Source organism: Microcaecilia unicolor, chromosome 11, assembly GCF_901765095.1.
Source record: "Microcaecilia unicolor chromosome 11, aMicUni1.1, whole genome shotgun sequence".
Lineage (NCBI taxonomy): Eukaryota > Metazoa > Chordata > Amphibia > Gymnophiona > Siphonopidae > Microcaecilia > Microcaecilia unicolor.
Genome location: NC_044041.1, coordinates 157,714,706 through 157,735,785, shown reverse-complemented (window position 1 = coordinate 157,735,785; position 21,080 = coordinate 157,714,706). Strand labels below are relative to the sequence as shown.

The following is a 21,080-nucleotide window of genomic DNA, read 5'->3' as shown; positions in this document are numbered from 1 at the left end:
GTTGCACGTAAATTCTAAGTCGCATAATTAAAAAGTAGGCGTGGAATGGGTGGGTTCTGGGCGTTTCTGAAGTCTGTGCATTGTTATAGAATACACCTGCTCCGCGTGTAATTTAGGCTCTGGATTTATACCAAGTTTAACTTAGCGTAACTGGTTGTGACTAAATTTAGTCATGTAGACTGGAGCTCGGCGTAGTCTATAAACTGCATGGAAATTTAGGCTTATTCTCTAAAGTACGCCTAAAGTAAGGCACACTTTATAGAATACGCTTAAGCAAATTTCATTTTTGTGCCAATCTTTTAGGCATGATATATAGCATCTAGTCCTTTGTTTAATTAGTACGCTTTATTGTGATTGTCCTCCTAATAATTTATGCTGGCCTTCTAGTTAGCATCGGACCGCATGAGACTCGGGCAGCATAAAAGTGAATAGAATAGAATTAGCAAAGATATTGATGACAAATGTCCTTTTTTTAAAAACGTAAATGAAAAATTAAATATGTAAGTAATAGAAACATAGAGCCAGGAAGGTCACCTACTTCACCCTCTGCCTCCAGGCAGAACCCTGTGTATCTAAATTATGCCACCAGATGTCTGAGATTAGATTCAGAAAATCCCACAGTCTCCCTGGGAAACTCACTTCAATTCTGTTGCAAATATAAGCTCAGGACTTTTTGTCCTTTCCCTGGTGGTACATAAGTATTCTTACAATGCCCACATAAACTGGAAACATTAATCAGTAATCACAACTGTATACTATTGTAAAGCTATATATATGGTCACTGTATATGTGTATATCAACAGATATTTAAACAGTAGTATTCTTTAGACCATCAGAGGTAGAAGTTTCATTCACTGGTAGTACACCATGTGACAATCCACATATGGTGATTAAATTCATACCCTTATCGTCATCTGTCTTTATTTTATATATATATTTTTTATACATTTTAAACTTGTTTAGATTACTTCAATGTTCAATATTTAGAAGTAGAGGAGTGTGGTAGCCGTGTTAGTCCACTCTTAAGGTTATCAATAGAAATCAAACAAAATAAAACATGGAAAAGAAAATAAGATGATACCTTTTTTATTGGACATAACTTAATACATTTCTTGATTAGCTTTTGAAGGTTGCCCTTCTTCGTCAGATCGGAAATAAGCAAATGTGCTAGCTGACAGTGTATATAAGTGAAAACATTCAAGCATTACTATGACAGTCTGACAGGGTGGGAGGATGGGGGTGGGTAGGAGGTATGCATGGGGACATCAAAGCATATCATTGATATTCTAACAGGATGGGTGTGGATAGGTGAGGGGTGGAGAGAAATACAGCTTTATGGTTTATAATGGGCTAGGAACCCCAGATCCTTGTTAAGTCCTTTCTATATTGCTATATTGGAGAAACAGGCCAGATGCTTAAGACAAGATTCAATTTACATAGACATCACATGAACAATACTGGTGCCAGTAGGGTTCCCACCCCTGTTGGTCAGCATTTTACAGGACCAGGACACTGTACCAGTGACTTCACAGTGAGAATCCTGAAAGGTAACTTTAAAACCATACAAGAACGTAAGACCTTTGAAGTCAGAATGATTGAATATTTTAACACCCAACAGAAAGGACTTAACAAGGATCTGGGGTTCCTAGCCCATTATAAACCATAAAGCTGTATTTCTCTCCACCCCTCACCTATCCACACCCATCCTGTTAGAATATCAATGATATGCTTTGATGTCCCCATGCATACCTCCTACCCACCCCCATCCTCCCACCCTGTCAGACTGTCATAGTAATGCTTGAATGTTTTCACTTATATACACTGTCAGCTAGCACATTTGCTTATTTCCGATCTGACGAAGAAGGGCAACCTTCGAAAGCTAATCAAGAAATGTATTAAGTTATGTCCAATAAAAAAGGTATCATCTTATTTTCTTTTCCATGTTTTATTTTGTTTGATTTCTATTGATAACAATATTTAGAATAAATCTTCTACCTAACTTTCAAATCTGTGTGCCTTGTCTGACTGAAAACGGGACTTCATTTCAGTCCGACAAGGAACACAGATTTGAAAGTTAGGTAAAAGATTTATTCTAAAGAATTTCTATATTGAACATTGAAGTAATCTAAAAAAGTTTAAAACATAAAAAATATATATGAAATCAAGGTACATAAGTATTGCCATATTGGGACAGATCGAAGGTCCATCAAGCCCAGTATCCTGTTTTCAACAGTGGCCAATCCAGGTCACAAGTACCTGGCAAGGTCCCAAAACAGTACATTTTATGCTGCTTATCCTAGAAATAAGCAGTGGATATTCCCCAAGTCCATTTTAATAATGGCTTATGGACTTTTCTTTTAAGAAGTTATCCAAACCTTTTTTAAATCCCGCTAAGCTAACGGCTTTTACTACATTCTCTGGCAGTGAATTCCAGAGTTTAATTACACATTGAATGGAGAAATATTTTCTCCGATTCGTTTTAAATTTACTACTTTGTAGCTTCATTGCGTGCCCCCCAGTCCATTTTTGGAAATGGTAAACAATTGATTCATGTCTACCCGTTCAATTCCACTCATTATTTTATAGGACTTTACCATGTCTCCCCTCAGCCGTCTCTTCTCCAAGCTGAAGAGCCGTAGCCGCTTAGCCTTTCTTCATAGGGAAGTAGTCCCATCCCCTTTATCATTTTTGTCGCCCTTCTCCGTACCTTTTCTAATTCCACCATATTTTTTTTTTGAGTTGTGGTGACCAGAACTGCACACAGTATTTGATGTGGTCATACCATGGAACAATACAAAGGCATTAAAACGTACTCATTTTTATTTTATTTATTTGACATTTTATATCCCACATTATCTCAAATAGGATTAAAGTTCAAGCTCACAATATAACAAAAGTAGAACTGACAAGGTGTTCTGATTATTTATATATATATAATATATATGTTACTGAACTAGTAGGCCCTGCTGTTTCTTCTAGAGTCTATCTATTAATGCTGTGGCAGAAAATTAAAGTTTTAAAACTATGGGGGAAGGGGTATGGAGACTAGCTAACAAAGTTTGCCTCATTATGTTTTTAAATTCTGTTTATCAATATCCTACACTTCCTCTTTTAAATCCATTCTTTAAGTTACCAAGCATAGAGCAAAATAATGTCACTTACCAGAGAAATGTCCTCTTCTCTCAGAACTTCTCAGAAAGTTAAGTGGGACCTTTCCTCTCTCTATATAGTTTGGATTGCCTGCCTGCTAACTTGTCAGCCATTGACTACCTGCTTTCCAGTCAATCTATCCCTCCAATTCCAAGCCTCCGGCTCTCCGCTCTATCTATCTACTTTTCACCTCAGTCACTACACCTACACCAGTTACACCGCAATCACTACTTATGGCCCCTGTCCACATCCTCTTCATCGCCCTGTCCCTTCCTAATCTTTTTCCCCTCCCCTTACAGCTGTCCACCGCTGGAACTCATTGCCCACCTGTGTTCCCTCCCGTCCCGCCCTGCTACGGCAATACCCTATTCACCCCCATCCCTCACCACCTCACCATCTCTCTTGTCCCCCTCCTCCTTCCTAGCCCTTAATCTTCAACACCTCCTTCCTGCCATTAACCCTTCACCATTCCTCCTAAGTGCACCCCGTCTTCGTCGCTTTCGTCGCCCGACCTCCCCCACCCTCCTCTGCACTCTCCTGCTCCTCCTCCTGCTATCCGCGGGAGACATTAATCCTAATCCAGGCCCCCCTCACCTGTCCTTCTATCCATGCAAACGATTCCGTGATGCCTCCAATCTTGTCTCTATTCCCCTCCTCCCCCCCTCTTCCCTCCCCTTCTTATGTGCCTTGTGGAATGCCCACTCGGTCTGCAACAAACTGCCCTTCACCCACGATCTCCTCTCTCATTCCCTTCAACTGCTCACCCTAACTGAAACCTGGCTTTCCCCTGACGACTCTGCCTCAGTCGCGGCCCTTTGTCATGGAGGTTATCTCTTCTCCCACACTCCCCGCCCAGATGGCCGCGGCAGAGGCGTCGGGCTACGTCTCTCGCCCTCCTGTAGTTTCCAACCCCTCCTCCTGCCGCAGTCTCACTGCTTCTCGTCCTTTGAAGCTCACTCCATCCGGCTATTCTACCCATTACAGAGTCGCAGTCATCTACCGCCCCCCTGATAAGCCCCTCTCTTCATTCCTCACTGACTTTGACGCTTGGCTCACCGTCTTTCTTGATCCCGCATCTCCATCCCTCATTCTTGGTGATTTTAACATTCACGTTGACAACCCATCCAACTCCTACGCTTCTAAATTCCTCACTCTGATATCCTCCTTTAACCTCCGACTATGCTCTACCACCCCTACTCACCGTGATGGCCATTGTCTCGACCTCGTTCTCTTCTCTTCCTGCTCACCTTCTAATTTCTGCACCTCAGTCCTTCCTATCTCAGATCATCACCTAATCACCCTCACACTTCATCACCCTCCCCCTCAACCTCGCCCAACTATAACCTCTGCCTTCCGGAATCTCCAAGCTGTCGACCCCCCCTACCCTATCCTCTCACATCTCCAATCTCTTCTCTTCCATCTCGTCTTCTGAATCTGTCGACACGGCTGTCTCTACCTACAATGAAATTCTCTCCACTGCTCTGGATACCCTAGCACCATCTGTCTCTCGCCCCACTAAGCGCATTAATCCTCAGCCCTGGTTAACCCCTTGCATCCATTACCTTCGCTCCTGCACCTGATCTGCTGAACGACTCTGGAAGAAATCTCGCACCCTGTCAGAATTCACCTACTACAAATTCATGCTATCCTCCTTCCAATCCTCCCTATTCCTTGCCAAACAGGAACATTATTCTCAATTAACCAATTCTCTTGGCTCCAACCCTCGTCGCCTCTTCGCCACCCTCAACTCCCTACTTAAGGTGCCCTCTGCTCCCAACCCCCCTCACTCTCTCCTCAAACACTGGCTGACTACTTCCGCGATAAAGTGCAGAAGATAAACCTTGAATTCACTTCCAAGCCTTCTCCTCCCTGTGACTTCTTAACCCACTCCCTCAACCAACCTAACCTGGCCTCCTTCTCCTCCTTCCCTGAGATCACCGAAGAGGAAACTGCTCGCCTTCTTTCTTCCTCTAAGTGCACCACTTGTTCCTCTGATCCCATTCCCACCAATCTGCTTACCAACATCTCTCCTACAGTTAACCCCTCAATCTGTCACATCCTCAACCTCTCTCTCTCCACTGCTACTGTCCCTGACACCTTCAAGCACGCTGTCGTCACACCACTTCTCAAAAAACCATCACTTGACCCCACCTATCCCTCCAATTACCGCCCCATCTCCCTTCTACCCTTCCTCTCCAAATTACTTGAACGCACTGTCCACAGCCGCTGCCTTGATTTCCTCTCCTCTCAGGCCGTCCTCAATCCGCTTCAATCCGGCTTTCGCCCACTAAAGTCAACAGAAACAGCACTCTCCTGCAATGACCTGTTCCTTGCCAAATCCAAAGCTCACTATTCCATCCTTATCCTCCTCGACCTATCTGCCGCCTTTGACACCGTCAATCATAATTTACTTCTTGACACACTGTCCTCATTTGGGTTCCAGGGCTCCGTCCTCTCCTGGTTCTCCTCGTATCTTTCCCAATGCACCTTCAGAGTAGTTTCTAATGGCTCTTCTTCCACCCCCGTCCCGCTCTCTGTTGGGGTTCCTCAAGGATCTGTCCTTGGACCGCTTCTTTTCTCGATATACACCTCTTCCCTGGGCTCGCTGATCTCATCACATGGTTTCCAGTACCATCTCTATGCTGATGACACCCAGCTCTACCTCTCCACTCCCGACATCACAGTCGAAACCCAGGCCAAAGTTTTGACCTGCCTTTCAGACATCGCCGCCTGGATGTCCAACCGGCATCTGAAACTGAACATGGCAAAGACCGAGCTCCTTGTCTTTCCACCCAAACCCTCCTCTCCTCTTCCCCCACTCTCCGTCTCTGTTGACAACGCCCTCATCCTCCCCGTCTCTTCAGCCCGCAATCTTGGAGTCATTTTCGACTCCTCCCTCTCCTTCTCTGCCCATATCCAGCAAAGACCTGTCGCTTCTTCCTCTATAATATTAGCAAAATTCGCCCATTCCTCTCTGAACAGACCACCCGAACCCTCGTCCACTCGCTCGTTACCTCTCGTCTTGACTATTGCAACCTTCTCGCTGGCCTCCCGCTTAGCCACCCATCCCCCCTTCAATCTGTCCAAAATTCCGCCGCACGTCTTATCTACCACGTGAACCGATACTCTCATATCACCTCTCTCCTCAAGTCACTTCACTGGCTCCCGATCCGCTACCGTATACAGTTCAAGCTTCTCCTATTGACCTTCAAGTGCACTCAATCTGCAGCCCCCCATTACCTCTCTTTCCTCCTCTCCCCGTATGTTCCCACCCGTAACCTCCGCTCTCAGAACAAATCACTCCTATCTGTACCCTTCTCCACCACCGCTAACTCCAGACTCCGCCCCTTCTGCCTCGCATCACCTTATGCCTGGAACCGACTTCCCGAGCCCATACGCCATGCGCCCTCCCTGCCCATTTTCAAGTCCTTACTCAAAGCCCATCTCTTCTCCCTTGCTTTTGGTGCCTAACCACCTTCCCCATTCATGATACCTACACTGACTACATAGTTTGTTACCTTTAGATTGTAAGCTCTCTTGAGCAGGGACTGTCCTTCCCCATGTTTAAACTTGTACAGCGCTGCATAACCTAGTAGCGCTTTAGAAATGCTAAGTAGTAGTAGTAGTAGATTCTAAGCATTGGCATAGTTTGACTGTTTCATTTGGGGGGGAGGCAAAGGATGGGGTGGGGCATATTAGTATATTCATTTGCATGTATCATACATATTCATTATGGTTATTCCCAAAAACTGAAACTAAATAGAAGCTCTCTCATTCAATTCTATTAGGTAGGAAGCTTTCCAACGTTATAATTCAGGCTATAATCTATTTAGGAAGGATAGAGATGGTCGTAAATGTGGAGGAGTAGCTCTGTATATGAGAAATGATATCGCAGTGACTGAAATGACAGGGGCCTGGGGAAAGGAAGAAGTGATATGGATCACCTTAAAAAGAGATGATAGAACCTCTGTCCATGTGGGTGTTGTCTACAGACCTCCAGCACAATCGGAGGAACTAGATAAAGATCTGATCACAGATATTCAAAAGTTGGGAAAGAGGAGAGAGGTGCTGTTGCTGGGAGATTTCAATCTGCCGGATGTAGATTGGAAGGTTCCATCTGCGGAATCGGAAAAAAGTAGAGAGATCGTGGATGCTTTTCAAAGTGCTCTGCTCAGACAAATGGTGACGGAGCCCACGAGGGAGGGAGGGACGCTGGATCTGGTGCTCACAAATGGGGATAGTGTGTCAAATGTTCGAGTGGGTGCCCACAAGGCAGCAGTGACTATCAAACAGTTTGGTTTGATATGACTGCTGAAGTGGAGGGCGGCCATTCAAAACTCAGTCCTGGATTTCAAGCAGGCTGACTTTAGTAAAATGGGGGAATACCTGAGGACGGAGCTGATGGGCTGAGAGGACGTACGAGAAGTGGAAGGGCAGTGGTCCAGGCTGAAAGAAGCTATAAATATAGCCACAAACCTTTATGTAAGGAGAGTAAATAAAAGCAAGAGAAAAAGGAAACCGATTTGCTTCTCCAAGCAAGTGGCTGAGAAAATAAAGGCTAAAGAGTTGGCGTTTATGAAATACAAAAAAACTCAAGAAGAGGAACATGGAGAGGAATACTGGGTGAAACTGAAAGAAGCCAAGAAAGAGATACGTCTGGCGAAAGTGCAAGCGGAAGAACAAATGGCTAGAAATGTAAGGCGGGGCGACGAAACTTTCTTCAGGTATATTAGTGAAAGGAGGAAGACTTAAAAAGGGAATTGTGAGACTGAAAGATGCTGCGAACCGCTATGTAGATAATGATGAAGATGAAGAAAAAGCAAATTTGCTGAACAGATACTTTTGTTCTGTTTTCACAGAAGAAAATCCTGGAGAAGGACCACGATTGACTGGCAAAAGTACATATGAGAATGGAGTACATATAGCACCACTCACAGAAGAGTGTTTATGAACAACTTGAAAATCTAAAGCTGGATAAAGCCATGGGACCGGACGGGATCCACCCCAGGATATTGAGGGAGCTCAGAGAGGTTCTGGCGGGTCCTCTTAAAGATTTGTTTAATAAATCCTTGGAGATGGGAGAGGTTCCGTGGGATTGGAGAAGAGCGGATGTGGTGATAGGGAAGAAGCTGGAAACTACAGGCCGGTAAGCCTCACTTCGATTATTGGAAAAGTAATGGAAGCAATGCTGAAGGAAAGGATAGTGAATTTCCTGGAAGCCAATCAGTTGCAAGATCCAAGACAACATGGTTTTACCAAAGGTAAATTGTGCCAAATGAATCTCATTGAATTCTTTGACGGGGTGACCAGAGAATTGAATCATGGACATGCTATAGACGTAATCTACTTAGATTTCAGCAAAGCTTTTGGCACGGTTCCCCACAGGAGGCTCTTGAATAAACTTGACAGGCTGAAGATAGGACCTGACGTGGTGAACTGGATTAGGAACTGGTTGACGGACATACGCCAGAGGGTGGTGGTTAATGGAATTCACTCGGATGAGGGAAAGGTGAGTAGTGGAGTGCCTCAGGGATCGGTGCTGGGGCCGATTCTGTTCAATATATTTGTGAGTGACATTGCCGAAGGGTTAGAAGGTGAAGTTTGCCTTTTGCGGATGATACCAAGATTTGTAACAGAGTGGACACCCTGGAGGGAGTGGAAAACATGAAAAAGGATCTGCAGAAGCTAGAAGAATGGTCTAAGGTTTGGCAATTAAAATTCAATACAAAGAAATGCAAAGTGATGCACTTAGGGAGTAGAAATCCACGGGAGACGTATGTGTTAGGTGGTGAGAGTCTGATATGTACAGACGGGGAGAGAGAGATCTTGGGATGATAGTATCTGAGGATCTGAAGGCGACAAAACAGTGTGACCAACCCAGCCCCACCTACCCGCCCTCAGCTTTCCAACAGCCCTCCTCTCTGTTCCTGCCACCCTGCGTTTAAACCTTTTCTTTTAAGTCGCAGTGGCGGCAGTGAAAAAAACAGCACAGCAGGCTCGCTTCTAGCCTTTCCCTTCCCTTTGTGTCCCGCCTTCCTCTGATGATGTATTTCCTGTTTCTGTGAGGGCGGGACGCTGAGAGGGAAGGGAAAGGCTGGAGGCGAGCCTGCTGTGCTGTTCTTTTTTCACTGCCGCTGCTGCAACTTAAAAGGTTTAAATGCAGGGCGGCAGGAACGGAGAGGAGGGCTGTTGGGAGCTGAGGGCGGGCAGGGGGGAACAAAGAGCTGCCTGCAGCCGGTTGTTCCCCACCCCCCCAAACTACACCCATGATTTTAAGAAGACTGCTTCAAACAAACCCTTTGAAGCTAGCCCAGTAATCAGATTGCCCTTAGTAACCTTTGCAAATATTCTACTTCCTCACACCTTAACACCTATTTCAAGTCAGTATCAGTGCTACCTGTTTAGCAGGTAAAGAACAGAAAATAACTCTTTTAGGACAGTATGAGCCTTGCTATTATCCTTTCTGATACTCTTGGCTATTAAGTTTCTACCTCAAGAGAAAGTTTCAGTTTAAAACTATAGGGAAAAGGGTTGTACACTACAGAAACTAGTTAATAATGCTTGCTTGCTTTTTTCTTTTATTTTTATTTGTTTTCTAAGACTGAACTAGGCCCTGCTGTTCTTTCTAGAGTCTATCTGTTAATGCTGTGGCAGAAAATTCAAGGATATGGAGACTATCTAATAGTTTTCTTCTTCTTTTATTTATTGATTATTTTTTTTTAATTCTGTTTATCAGTATCCTACAGTTACTCTTTTAAACCCAGTTTTTAAGGTGCCAAGCACAGATCAAAATAATGTCACCAGAGAAATGTTCTCTTCTCTCAGAACTTCTCAGAAAGGTGATGGGATGGTTGAGCCCATATATAATTCTTGGCTTTGTTTTGGTCATATTAGGGTCACACTGAAGAGCTCTGGGGTCTGGCCATCCACCCCAGTTTGGATCAATTCCTCACCTGTGGCCAGGATAGACAGGTGCACCTGTGGAGCATTGCTACCCATCGACCCCTCTGGAGCAAAACAGTTGAGGTAAGAAAGTGGGGAGTAAACTGTAGCCAGAATTCAAGATGCTGAATTGAAATGGAGTGCATGCAGTTGGATTCAAATTTGGAAGGATATGAGAGTGAAGAATAATCCAGGATTCATGATAGGAGGTTGGGATGTGGTGTAAATCAGACCATAATAAAATATTTCATCATAAGAGTTGTGGGTACATGGAACAGACTCCCAGTAGCAATGGGGCAGAACAAATAGTGGTGTAACTTTGAGAACTTGAGAAGGGCACAGAGGATCCTCTGCAGTAGGTGAACAAAGGGTAATGCCTAGGAAGGGCACAGAAGGTCCTCTGCAGCAGGCAAGCCAGGGATCTATATTACTGCATCAGGAATAGCAAGAGTTTTCAGTGGCATGTAAAATAAGCACTTTCTCAAGCAATATCTAGCACAGCCAGTGAATCACTGGATGCTGCTTGAGCAAATGCTTCTTATTTTAATAGTTTTTTTCCCACTTTATATTTTTTTATTGTAATAATTCTGTAACAGTCATTTTCGCAAAGAGCACATCCTTCTCACGTTTGCCCTCGCAGGGGCCATCATTTGCTGGACTATAACATCTTGAACTAGCTTAACTATATACACTTCTCCACAACACATGTTATCAAAATAGTCCCATAAAGAGTATCAGCTCCCCAGACAGACCGTGTGCCCATAGTATACACCATCACCTCTCCTGCCTCACCAACCACATCCAACCCCTGCTCAACTTGAGAATGCCCCCTCAGGGCCGTGCCTAGGGTCTCTGGCGCCCCCCTGCAGACTATCAGTTGGCGCCCCTACCCCCCGTGAAAATGATCGCTCACCACTTGCCACACTGACAGGAATTGTCAGCAATATTCTTGGAAACAAATTGCTATACATTGCAAAATAAGATAGCAGATGTAAATTCTCAAAGTGGACATATTCCAAACGCTATTTAGACAAAAATTAAACTGAACCCCCAAGATGCCAAACTCTGCACACAATGCAACACCACAGAAACAGAAAATGTCCCCTAGTACTGTGCAAAATATAAAGACTGCAGATGTAAATTTGAAAAAAACTAACAAATACCAATCACCACTTTACAAATTAACAAATAGAAATAAAACAAATATAGAAAATAAAATAATACCATTTTATTGGACTAATACATTTAGCTTTCAGAGGCCAAAACATCCTTCCTCAGGTCAATACAGTATAGTGCTGTTACAGTATCCTATTCTGACCTGAGGAAGGGGGTTTTGTTCTCCGAAAGTTAGTCAAAATGTATTAAAATTAGTCCAATAAAAAGATTACCTATTATAAACATTTATTAACACAGCTACAATACTACTATATCCTAAAGCAAAAAAATAAAAGTAAATATTTTATTTACAGTTTGTTGTCTCTGGTTTCTGCTTTCCTCATCTTCTTTTCACTGTCTTCCTTCCTTCCATCCAGCATCTGTCTTTGTTCTCTCTCTGCCATCCAGTGTCTGCCCTCTCTGCTGTCCCCTTCATTCAATGTCTGCCCTCTCTCCCTGCTCCTTCCATCTACATCTGCCCTCTATCTCTGCCCCTTCCATCCACCATCTGCCCCTGTCTGCCCTCTCTCTCTCCCCCTTCCATTCACTGTCTGCCCTTTCTATCGCTTCCATCCACTGTCTGCCCTTTCTCTCTGTCCGCTCAATCCACCATTTGCCCTCCCTCTCCCATCCATCTAGGGTCTGCCTTCCCTCTCACTCCCCCTTCCATCTAGGATCTGTCCCCTCTCTCTGCCCCTTTTTTTCAGCCCCCAGTTCCAGCCCCACTATCCCACCAGTCCCCAGTTTCAGCCCTAGCCCTTTTCTCCCACCAGTCTTGAGCTTCGGCCCCCAGCCACTTCTCCCTGTCCCCTTTTCAGCCCCCAGTTTCAAACCCAGCCCTTTTCTCTCACTAGTCCCGAGCTTCAGCCCCAGCCACTTCTCCCTGTCTTCTTTTCAGCCCCCAGTCCCCACAGTTTCAGCTCTTGTCCCTTTTCAGCCCCCAGTCCCAGTACTAGCCCCCTTATCCCACCTACCCTCCTTTTCAGCCCCCAGTTCCAGCTCCTTTCATCCACATGCCTTGCATTAGGGCCTCCCCTTTCAGCCCCAGACCCCATCTGGGCTCCCCTCCCCATCCCCTTCTGTCATCTGGGCACCCCACCCCATCCCCTTCTGACATCTGGGCTCCCCTCCCCATCCCCTTCTGTCATCTGGGCACCCCACCCCATCCCCTTCTGTCATCTGGGCACCCCACCCCATCCCCTTCTGTCATCTGGGCTCCCCTCCCCATCCCCTTCTGTCATCTGGGCTCCCATCCCCTTCTGTCATCTAGGCTCCCCTCCCCATCTGTCATCTGGGCACCCCATCCCATCCCCTTCTCCCATCTGGGCACCCCATCCCCTTTTCCCATCTGGGCTCCCCACCCCATCCCCTTCTGTCATCTGGGCACCCATCCCCTTCTGTCATCTGGGCACCCCACCCCATCCCCTTCTGTCATCTGGGCTCCCCTCCCCATCCCCTTCTGCCATCTGGGCTCCCCTCCCCATCCCCTTCTGCCATCTGGGCACCCCTGATCCGACCCGACTACCAGCTCCGTCGAGATGACAGCGGGTGTGGGGGGGGGGGGGTGCTCCGCTCCCGCTGCTCCCACCCTACCTTCTTTTAAAAAAGAAATCAGTAAAGCGGCGTGGCAGGCAGCGCAGCTTCGCGTCTGCCCTGCTTGTAAAACAAGTAGATCTCCTCGTCGGGCCTTCGCTCACTGGGTCCCGCCCTCCTCTGAGGTAACTTCCTATTTCCTCGAGGGCGGGACCCAGTGAGCGAAGGCCCGACGAGGAGATCTACTTGTTTTACAAGCAGGGCAGACGCGAAGCTGCGCTGCCTGCCACGCCGCTTTACTGATTTCTTTTTTAAAAGAAGGTAGGGTGGGAGCAGCGGGAGCGGAGCACTCCCCACCCGCTGACACCCGGGGCGGACCGCCCCCACCGCGCTCTTGGTTCCCTCAGTGTCCGCCTTCTTCTGACGTCAGAAGAAGGCGGGACACTGAGGGAACCAATGAGTGCAAGGGAAGGGAGACGTCGGCAGCGCTTTCACCGACGCTGCTGCGACCGAGGTAATTTAAAGTCCTCGGCGGCACGGGGCGAGGGTAAGCACCGCGGTGGCGCCCTCCAGAGGTGGGCTCCCCCCTGCGGGGCTTACCTCGCTTACCACATCGGCACGGCCCTGTGCCCCCTGATTCTTTGGGACACGCTCTTTCTCCCTCTCCCCCCTCCCACTCTCACAACTCACTCACCTCCTATTCTCCACCATTCTAAATGCATGTCAATTGCTGTTGTAATTGAGCCCATCTGCCTTTGTCGCAATACCCCCTCCCTGTGGTATGCCGTTAGGCACTCATTTGTATTAACTGACCCAATTTGCACTTCCAGTCACCCAATGTTGGGGAGTCTGCCCTCTTCTAATGCTGTGCTATGAGGCACTTAGCTGCTGCCAACCCCCAGTGCAGCCATTTATGCTTCTCCCAAGAATCCCTCTCATTATGTTAGACCAAGAGGCACATCAAAGGACTGCACACCAAAGATGATCCAATCAGTTTCACCATCGCCTTCATAACAGCCTGCCAAAAGGGCACCACCCTGGGGCATGTCCACCATATATGTAAAAATGATCCCAATTGAGAGTTACACTTCCAGCATAGACCCAAAGTACCCGGTTACATCCGCTGCAGCCTCTCCGATGTGTAATACCATTTAGTGAGAACTTTATACGCATTTTCCTGCACCAAAACACACACCGAAGCTTTCTGAACCTCTCCACAAATAGCTTCCCACTCCTGATCGGAAAAACTGCAATTTAAATGTGCTTCCTAGCTCCCTGAAAGCTAAATGGTCTGGGATCCCATCCCCGAAAAAATGTATGTATCACTGATATAGGTCTGGGCACCCTCCTCAATAAAAGCCATATCCAGCAGATAGCCAAGACCTGTCGCTTCTTTCTCTATAACATCAGCAAAATTCGCCCTTTCCTCTCTGAGCGCACCACCCGAACACTCGTCCACTCTCTCATTACCTCTCGCCTTGACTACTGCAACCTACTCCTCACTGGCCTCCCACTTAGCCATCTATCCCCCCTACAATCCGTTCAGAACTCTGCTGCATGTCTTATCTTCCGCCAGGACCGATATGCCCATATCACCCCTCTCCTCAAGTCACTTCACTGGCTTCCGATCAGGTACCGCAAACAGTTCAAGCTTCTCCTACTTACCTACAAATGCACTTGATCTGCAGCCCTCATTACCTCTCTACCCTTATCTCCCCTTACGTTCCTTCCCAAAACCTCCGCTCACAGGTCAAATCCCTCCTCTCAGTACCCTTCTCCACCACCGCCAACTCCAGGCTCCTCCCTTTCTGCCTCGCCTCACCCTATGCCTGGAATAAACTCCCTGAGCCCATACGCCAAGCCCCCTCCCTGCCCATCTTCAAATCCTTACTCAAAGCCCACCTCTTCAATGTCGCCTTCGGCACATAACCATTATACCTCCATTCAGGATATCTAGACTGCCCCTACTTGACATTTTGTCCTTTAGATTGTAAGCTCCTTTGAGCAGGGACTGTCCTTCTTTGTTAAACTGTACAGCGCTGCGTAACCCTAGTAGCGCTTTAGAAATGTTAAGTAGTAGTAGTAAAAGCCACAGGTTTTCCAGACTTTCCATCTCTTGAGGGTTCTCTCCCCTGCAACCCAGTATCCCCACAAAGTGTTGAATCTGTAAATAGGAAAAAATATCTCCCCCGGGCAGGCCATACATGGAGCACAGTATATCAAAACTCTTCATCCTACCCCCCCTGCAGCACAGCTTGGAAATTCAGTATACCCAATTGTTCCCACCGCGCAAATATGGCATTTTCTCTCCTAGCCCCAAAGTTTGGCTCCCATCGCAAAGACGCAAGTGTAGATACCCCATTTCCTCCGCACTTCTCCCCACAGTTATACCAGATGCCTCACAAACTGATTTTGTATCCCAGCCAAAAATCACTCCTACTCCTTCAGTAGTCCACAAGTAGGAACTCATTGGCCTATGAAGGCTATACGACTGCTCCATCTGACTAGCTGGCTTTGGTTTCCCCCTCTCCCAGTCTATAATCATCCACAGTTGGGCAGCAAAATAATACCACTCAATATTGGTCACCGCTCTACCCCCCTCACAGGAGCCCCCCACAATACACATCCTGCCAAATGGGGATGTCTGCCCTCCCAAATAAACTGTGACAGGAAACCCTGCAGTTGTTTGTGTCCACCTCGGAACCGCCACTGGCAGTGACTGAAACAGAAATAACAATCTAGGCAGCACATTCATCTTCACCACTGCCATGCGCCCCCACCAGGAAAGCCACAACCCCTTCCATCAGGATAACTCCACCTGAATTTGGTCCACTATCCTCCCATAATTTAAACTATACACCCTTCTCAGATCCCTGAGAATCTGAATCCCCAAATATCGAATGTGCTTCTTGGCCCATTTGAAAACAAGCAGTGCTCTCGATCTACTCTCTTCCATGTGGGTTAGAGAAATCCCCAATAGCTCACTTTTATCCACATTAACCTTTAAACCAGCATATCTTTCAAATTCCCTAAGGATCTCCAACACCGTAGGTAGCGTCTGCTCCGGATCCACCACATAAAGTAGCACATCATCCGCAAACAGCGCAATACGATGTTCCATCCCCCCCAACTCTAATACCCCGACGATCTGGATGTTAACGTATCATTTCTGCTAATGGCTCTATGTACAGTGCAAATAGAAGGGACGACAAGGGACATCCCTGCCTAGTCCCCCTACCAATTGGAAAAAAAGATGTATATCCCCCATTAATGTTAAGGCATGCCTTCGGATCTGCATATAAGGCTGCCAGCCAGGTACCAAAATTATCTCCAAGGCCCATGCGATTCATCACTGCTTGCAAAACCCCCCACCTGACGCGGTCAAAGGCCTTTTCTGCGTCTATGGCTAACATAGCTGTGCTAGACCGGGATCTTTGTGCTTCCCATATTAAATGACGAGTACGCCTTATGCTATCCCCTACCTGCCTCTTTGGGATAAATCCAGATTGATCTATGTGAATCAATTTTGGCAGTACCCTAGCCAATCTGTTAGCCAGGATCTTAGCCACTATCTTTGCATCCACATTCAGAAGTGAAATAGGTCTATATGAACCACAAACAGTGGGGTCTTTCCCAGGTTTAGGCAGGACCGTTACCCCAGCCTCCAACATGGATAACGCGAGCCCATTGCCCTCCAAAACACCATTACTCACTCGCACCAATAAATCTCCCAGTTTCTCCACAAAACACTTGTAAAACCTCACTGAGTATCCTGGGGCCTTACCATTAGGAAGCCTTTTTATTACCCCCTGTACCTCCCCTAGTCTAATAGGTTCCCCAAGCTGAGCCCTTTCAGATTCATCCAATCTGCAGCCGATGCACCCTCAGAGGCACTATATAAATCTTAGTAATATTGCACAAAGCACTTTCCAATATCTGAATCAGCATAGTGCCAACCTCCCCCACCATCTTTCAACTTTTGGATAAGGGAGTGCCCTCTCCCTGCCCGTAAATAACGGGCCAACATTGCACTTGATTTATTGGCAAACTCAAAATATTGCTGCTTTAGCTTAGCTCTCATGAAATCAACGTCTACCATCTGCAATTGTGCTATTTCCCCTCTCACTTGTTTAAGGTCTTCCCATATCTGTTGTGTAGGGTTTCGTGTTTGCAATTTTTCTAAGCGTAATAACCTCATATGCTAAGTTAGCGAGTGTTGTCCTTTTTCCCTTTTCTTGCACGATCCCCACTTAATCAAGGCCCCCCTCACCACTACCTTCAACACATCCCATAACACCCCGTCAGTTACTTCCCCATTATCATTAAAGTGACGGAATCCTTGAATATTAAGCTTAATATCTTCCTTCACTTTCTCATCGCCTAGCAGTGACTCATTAAGTCTCCAGACTCCTTGTCGCCTGCAATGACTCAGCCCAGTTAGTTTAATCCACACTGGCGCATGATCAGAAACGCAAATCGTCTCTATCTCAGCCGCCTCCACCATATGCCATCCATTGCGATGCACCCACAACCCATCTATACGGGAATAGGTCTGCGCTGCATGTGAATAAAAGGTGTAATTCCGCTGCACCCCATGCAGCAACCTCCACTTCCAACCCCTTCATAAATTACAACAATGCCTTCCGCCCAGGACCACTCTGCTGCCCTCCTCCTGTTGAATGGTCTAACCTTGCAACCGGGGCAAGATTAAAATCCCCCCCTATCACTACCTGCCCTCCCACAAATCCCAAAATCTCTCCTTTTTAATGTTTGAAAAAATTTCTTCTGCCCCACATTCGGTGCATAAATATTGATCAGTGTCAGCTCCTTGCCCTGCAACCACCCTCTAAGGGCCACACAGCGCCCACTAGTATCTCAAAACACCTTTTTAATCACAATCCCACAATTTTGTCTTATCAATATGGCCACTCCCCCCATCCTCTTTGGTCCTTCTCCCTGATGTAACACCACTTCCCGAAAAGGCCTACGACGCAGCATGTGAATTTCTCTTGGTCTTAAATGTTTCTTGTAAAAATGTTACGTCCCACTTCAGCCTGCTCAGCACTGTGCTTCCTCTGATTATTGAGCCCGTTCACATTCCATGTACCCACCAGTAAGGCCTCCCTCTCCCTTTAGCCGATCTCTCTATCAGTAGATCAGTCATCCTACAAGGAATAAACGCACTCTCCTGGGCTTTGGCCTCACAACAGTCCATCCCCTGCCCTGCTGTCACACCAGTATGTAAGAGAAAGTGGGATGTTTGACCACAGAGATACAAAGCCTGGAGAGATGGATCTTAAAAACACTTGTTTATTGATGAAAAATGACTCGACACAACAGTTGTGTTTTGGCCGTTAGGCCTGCATCAGGAGTCTACAAAACATATATAACATATACATAAAAATTAGATAAAAGTCAAACTTAGATGTACCTTGATAATAATAGAAAGAATCAGAGATTACTGATTGTGTATTGTATATGAAATACATATTTTCGATATGTCACACAGACTTAAGTCATTGATATGTTCTTTACACCCAATTTTTACATAATTTCTTTAATTGTATTCGTTCTATTATTATCAAGGTATTGTGTGTATATATATTTGATAAAACAATTTTCACCTTTTTATGTTTTATCTTATGAGTAACACACATGTATGTTGTTTTTGGTTGTTCAGCAAATGATACAATATATTTACCTGGTTATCTGCATATTTATACATGTTTCTTGATTATTGTATTATTTTATTAGTTTTTATCTTGTTACATTTTTCATTACGAATTGTTTCTATATTTTAGCTTTTGTATTTAAGTTGTACATCTAAGTTTGACTTTTATCTAATTTTTATGTATATGTTATATATGTTTTGTAGACTCCTGATGCAGGCCTAACGGCCGAAACACAACTGTTGCGTCGAGTCATTTTTCATCAATAAACAAGTATTTTTAAGATCCATCTCTCCAGGCTTTGTATCTCCGTGGTCAAACATCCCACTTTCTCTTATACCTGTGTTCTCCCGTGGGGCGTTCGAGTTCTCTGCTTGTCTGTGGATCTGCCTGAACATATTCTCCTGTCACACCACACTCCCCCACATCTGCTACATTCACTTAACCATTACCTTCCTGTTTAGCATCCCTCCAATTCAATCTCTCAGCTCACCCCTCACAATACCCCCGAATGGTTGCTTATCTGCATAATGTCCACGAAATAATCAATCTGTCGCTAGTCCACTTAAGTCTGTTTTCCTTCAGGAAGCCTGCTTATCAGATTTCTTTCCCCGATCCACCACCGTCTGCCACGCTGAATCTGCTCTGGGTTCCTTGGCGGTCTCCGGTAACTCCCTCTGTACTGGAACACCCCTAAGATCGCAATGTTGACCAGGCGTCACCTGGGGTCTTTACTTTGCGCAACTTCTCATCCACCATTAGCCACATCGCAAAGGGGAATAGCCACCTGTAGCGGATCCCCCTTGACCTCATGAATATTGTGACTTCTCTAAAGATTCAACGCTTTTGTAAAGTAGTCCATGCCAGATCTTGAAACACTCCAATCTTGCAGTTCTTCCAAAGAATCTTTTTGCTGCCTCACTTTAGACAATATCTGCTCCTTCGTGGGAAAATCAGTAAAACACACTACAATGTCCCTTGGGTTGGAATCTCGCTGCGGGCCAGCCACTCTGTTCGCTGTCTGGATGTGGAGGGCCGGTAATTGACCCCCTTCCTCGGGATTCAGTATGTGCCCACACAGCTCTCGAATCACTGCTTCACAGTTGCTGAACATATCCAAGTCTGGGATTCCTTTAAATCTCAAATTATTTCGGCACGACCTATTCTCTAGATCTTCCAACTGCTCCTTTTAGTTGTTGCACTTCCACAGTGTCAGCATTCACTATTTTATGGAGTTTTCCCATGTTCTGCTTAAGAGTCTCCATCCCCTCCTCCACCTCACCAACACGCGTTCCCAGGTCGCGGATTTCATGGCATTTTGGACATCCTTTCTGACCCACGCCAGATTGGCCTTCAAGTCCTGAAACCAACCCACCACATCCGATTAAGTAATCTCGCCAGAGTCCTCCAGTCCTTCCTCAGCATGCTTCTCCTCAGTTACAGCTGGAATTGCCGCCATCTTGGACTCGCTCCGCTCTGGCCCCCTGTAGGTCTCCTCTATGTACCTCTCTGCCTCTCTCAGCTCAACCAAGTCTGCTACTCTAGCCTCAAGAGAACAGACATGTTCTCTGAGAGCTAGGAGCTCTTTGCATCGGGCACACACATATGACATCTCACCAACTGGAAGATAATCATACATGTGACACTCAGTGCAAAAGACTGGATAGCATCCCTCTTGCTGCTGGACTTTTGACTCCATCTTAGCTTTTGATAAAGTTCCTTATGAGAGACTCCTGAGAAAATTGAAGAGTCGGGATAGGAGGCAAGGTTCTGGTGTGGATTAGAAATTGGTTATTGTACAGAAAACAGAGGGTAGGGTTAAATGTTCATTTCTCTCAATGGAGGAGGGTGAACAATGGAGTACCACAGGGATCTGTATTAGGACCAGTGCTATTTAACATATTTATAAATGATATTGAAATCAGAACAACGAGTGAGGTGATTAAATTTGCAGATGATACAAAACTATTCAAGGTTGTTAAAACACGTGCGGACTGTGAAATATTGTAGGAATACCTTAGGAAACTGGAAAACTGGGCATCCAAATGTCAGATGAAATTCAGTGTGGACAAATGCAAGGTGATGCACATTGGAAAGAATAATCTGAATCATAGTTACCTGATGCTAGGGTCCACTTTCTGGGTCAGCATTCAAGAAAAAGATCTACGCTGAAATCTTCTGCTCAGTGTGCAGTGGTGGCCAAAAAAAGCAAACAGGATGCTAGGAAATTTTAGGAAAGGAATGGTGAATAAGACCATGTCGATCCATGTTGTGACCGCACCTTGAGTATTGTGTTCATTTCTGGTCGCTGTATCTCAAAGATATATTGGAATTAGAAAAGGTTCAAAGAAGAGCGATTTAAAATGGTAAAGGGAGTGGAACTCCTCTCATATGAGGAAGGGCTAAAGAGATTAGGGCTCTTCAGCTGGGAAGAGACAGATAAGGGGAGATGTGATCGAGGTCTACAAAATTCTGAGTGGCGTAGAACGAGTAGAAGTAAATTGTTTTTTTCTTTACTCGTTCCAAAAGTACAAAGACTAGAGGACACTTGAAGTTACATGGAAATATTTTTAAAACAAATAGGAGGAAATTTTTTCACTCGGTGAATAGTTAAGCTCTGGAACTCTTTGC

At 45.7% G+C, this 21,080-nt stretch overlaps 1 protein-coding gene across 3 annotated transcripts in view; it reads left to right on the top strand.

The window, feature by feature from the left end:
* The window catches only part of EML2 (EMAP like 2), a 312,721-nt gene that overhangs the window by 217,641 nt on the left and 74,000 nt on the right, over positions 1–21,080 (top strand). For all 3 annotated transcript variants that reach the window (XM_030218113.1, XM_030218111.1, XM_030218112.1), the window contains one exon: positions 10,045–10,176. In XM_030218113.1, the coding sequence (XP_030073973.1) occupies positions 10,045–10,176 (132 nt within the window). The remainder of the gene's footprint in view (positions 1–10,044; positions 10,177–21,080) is intronic.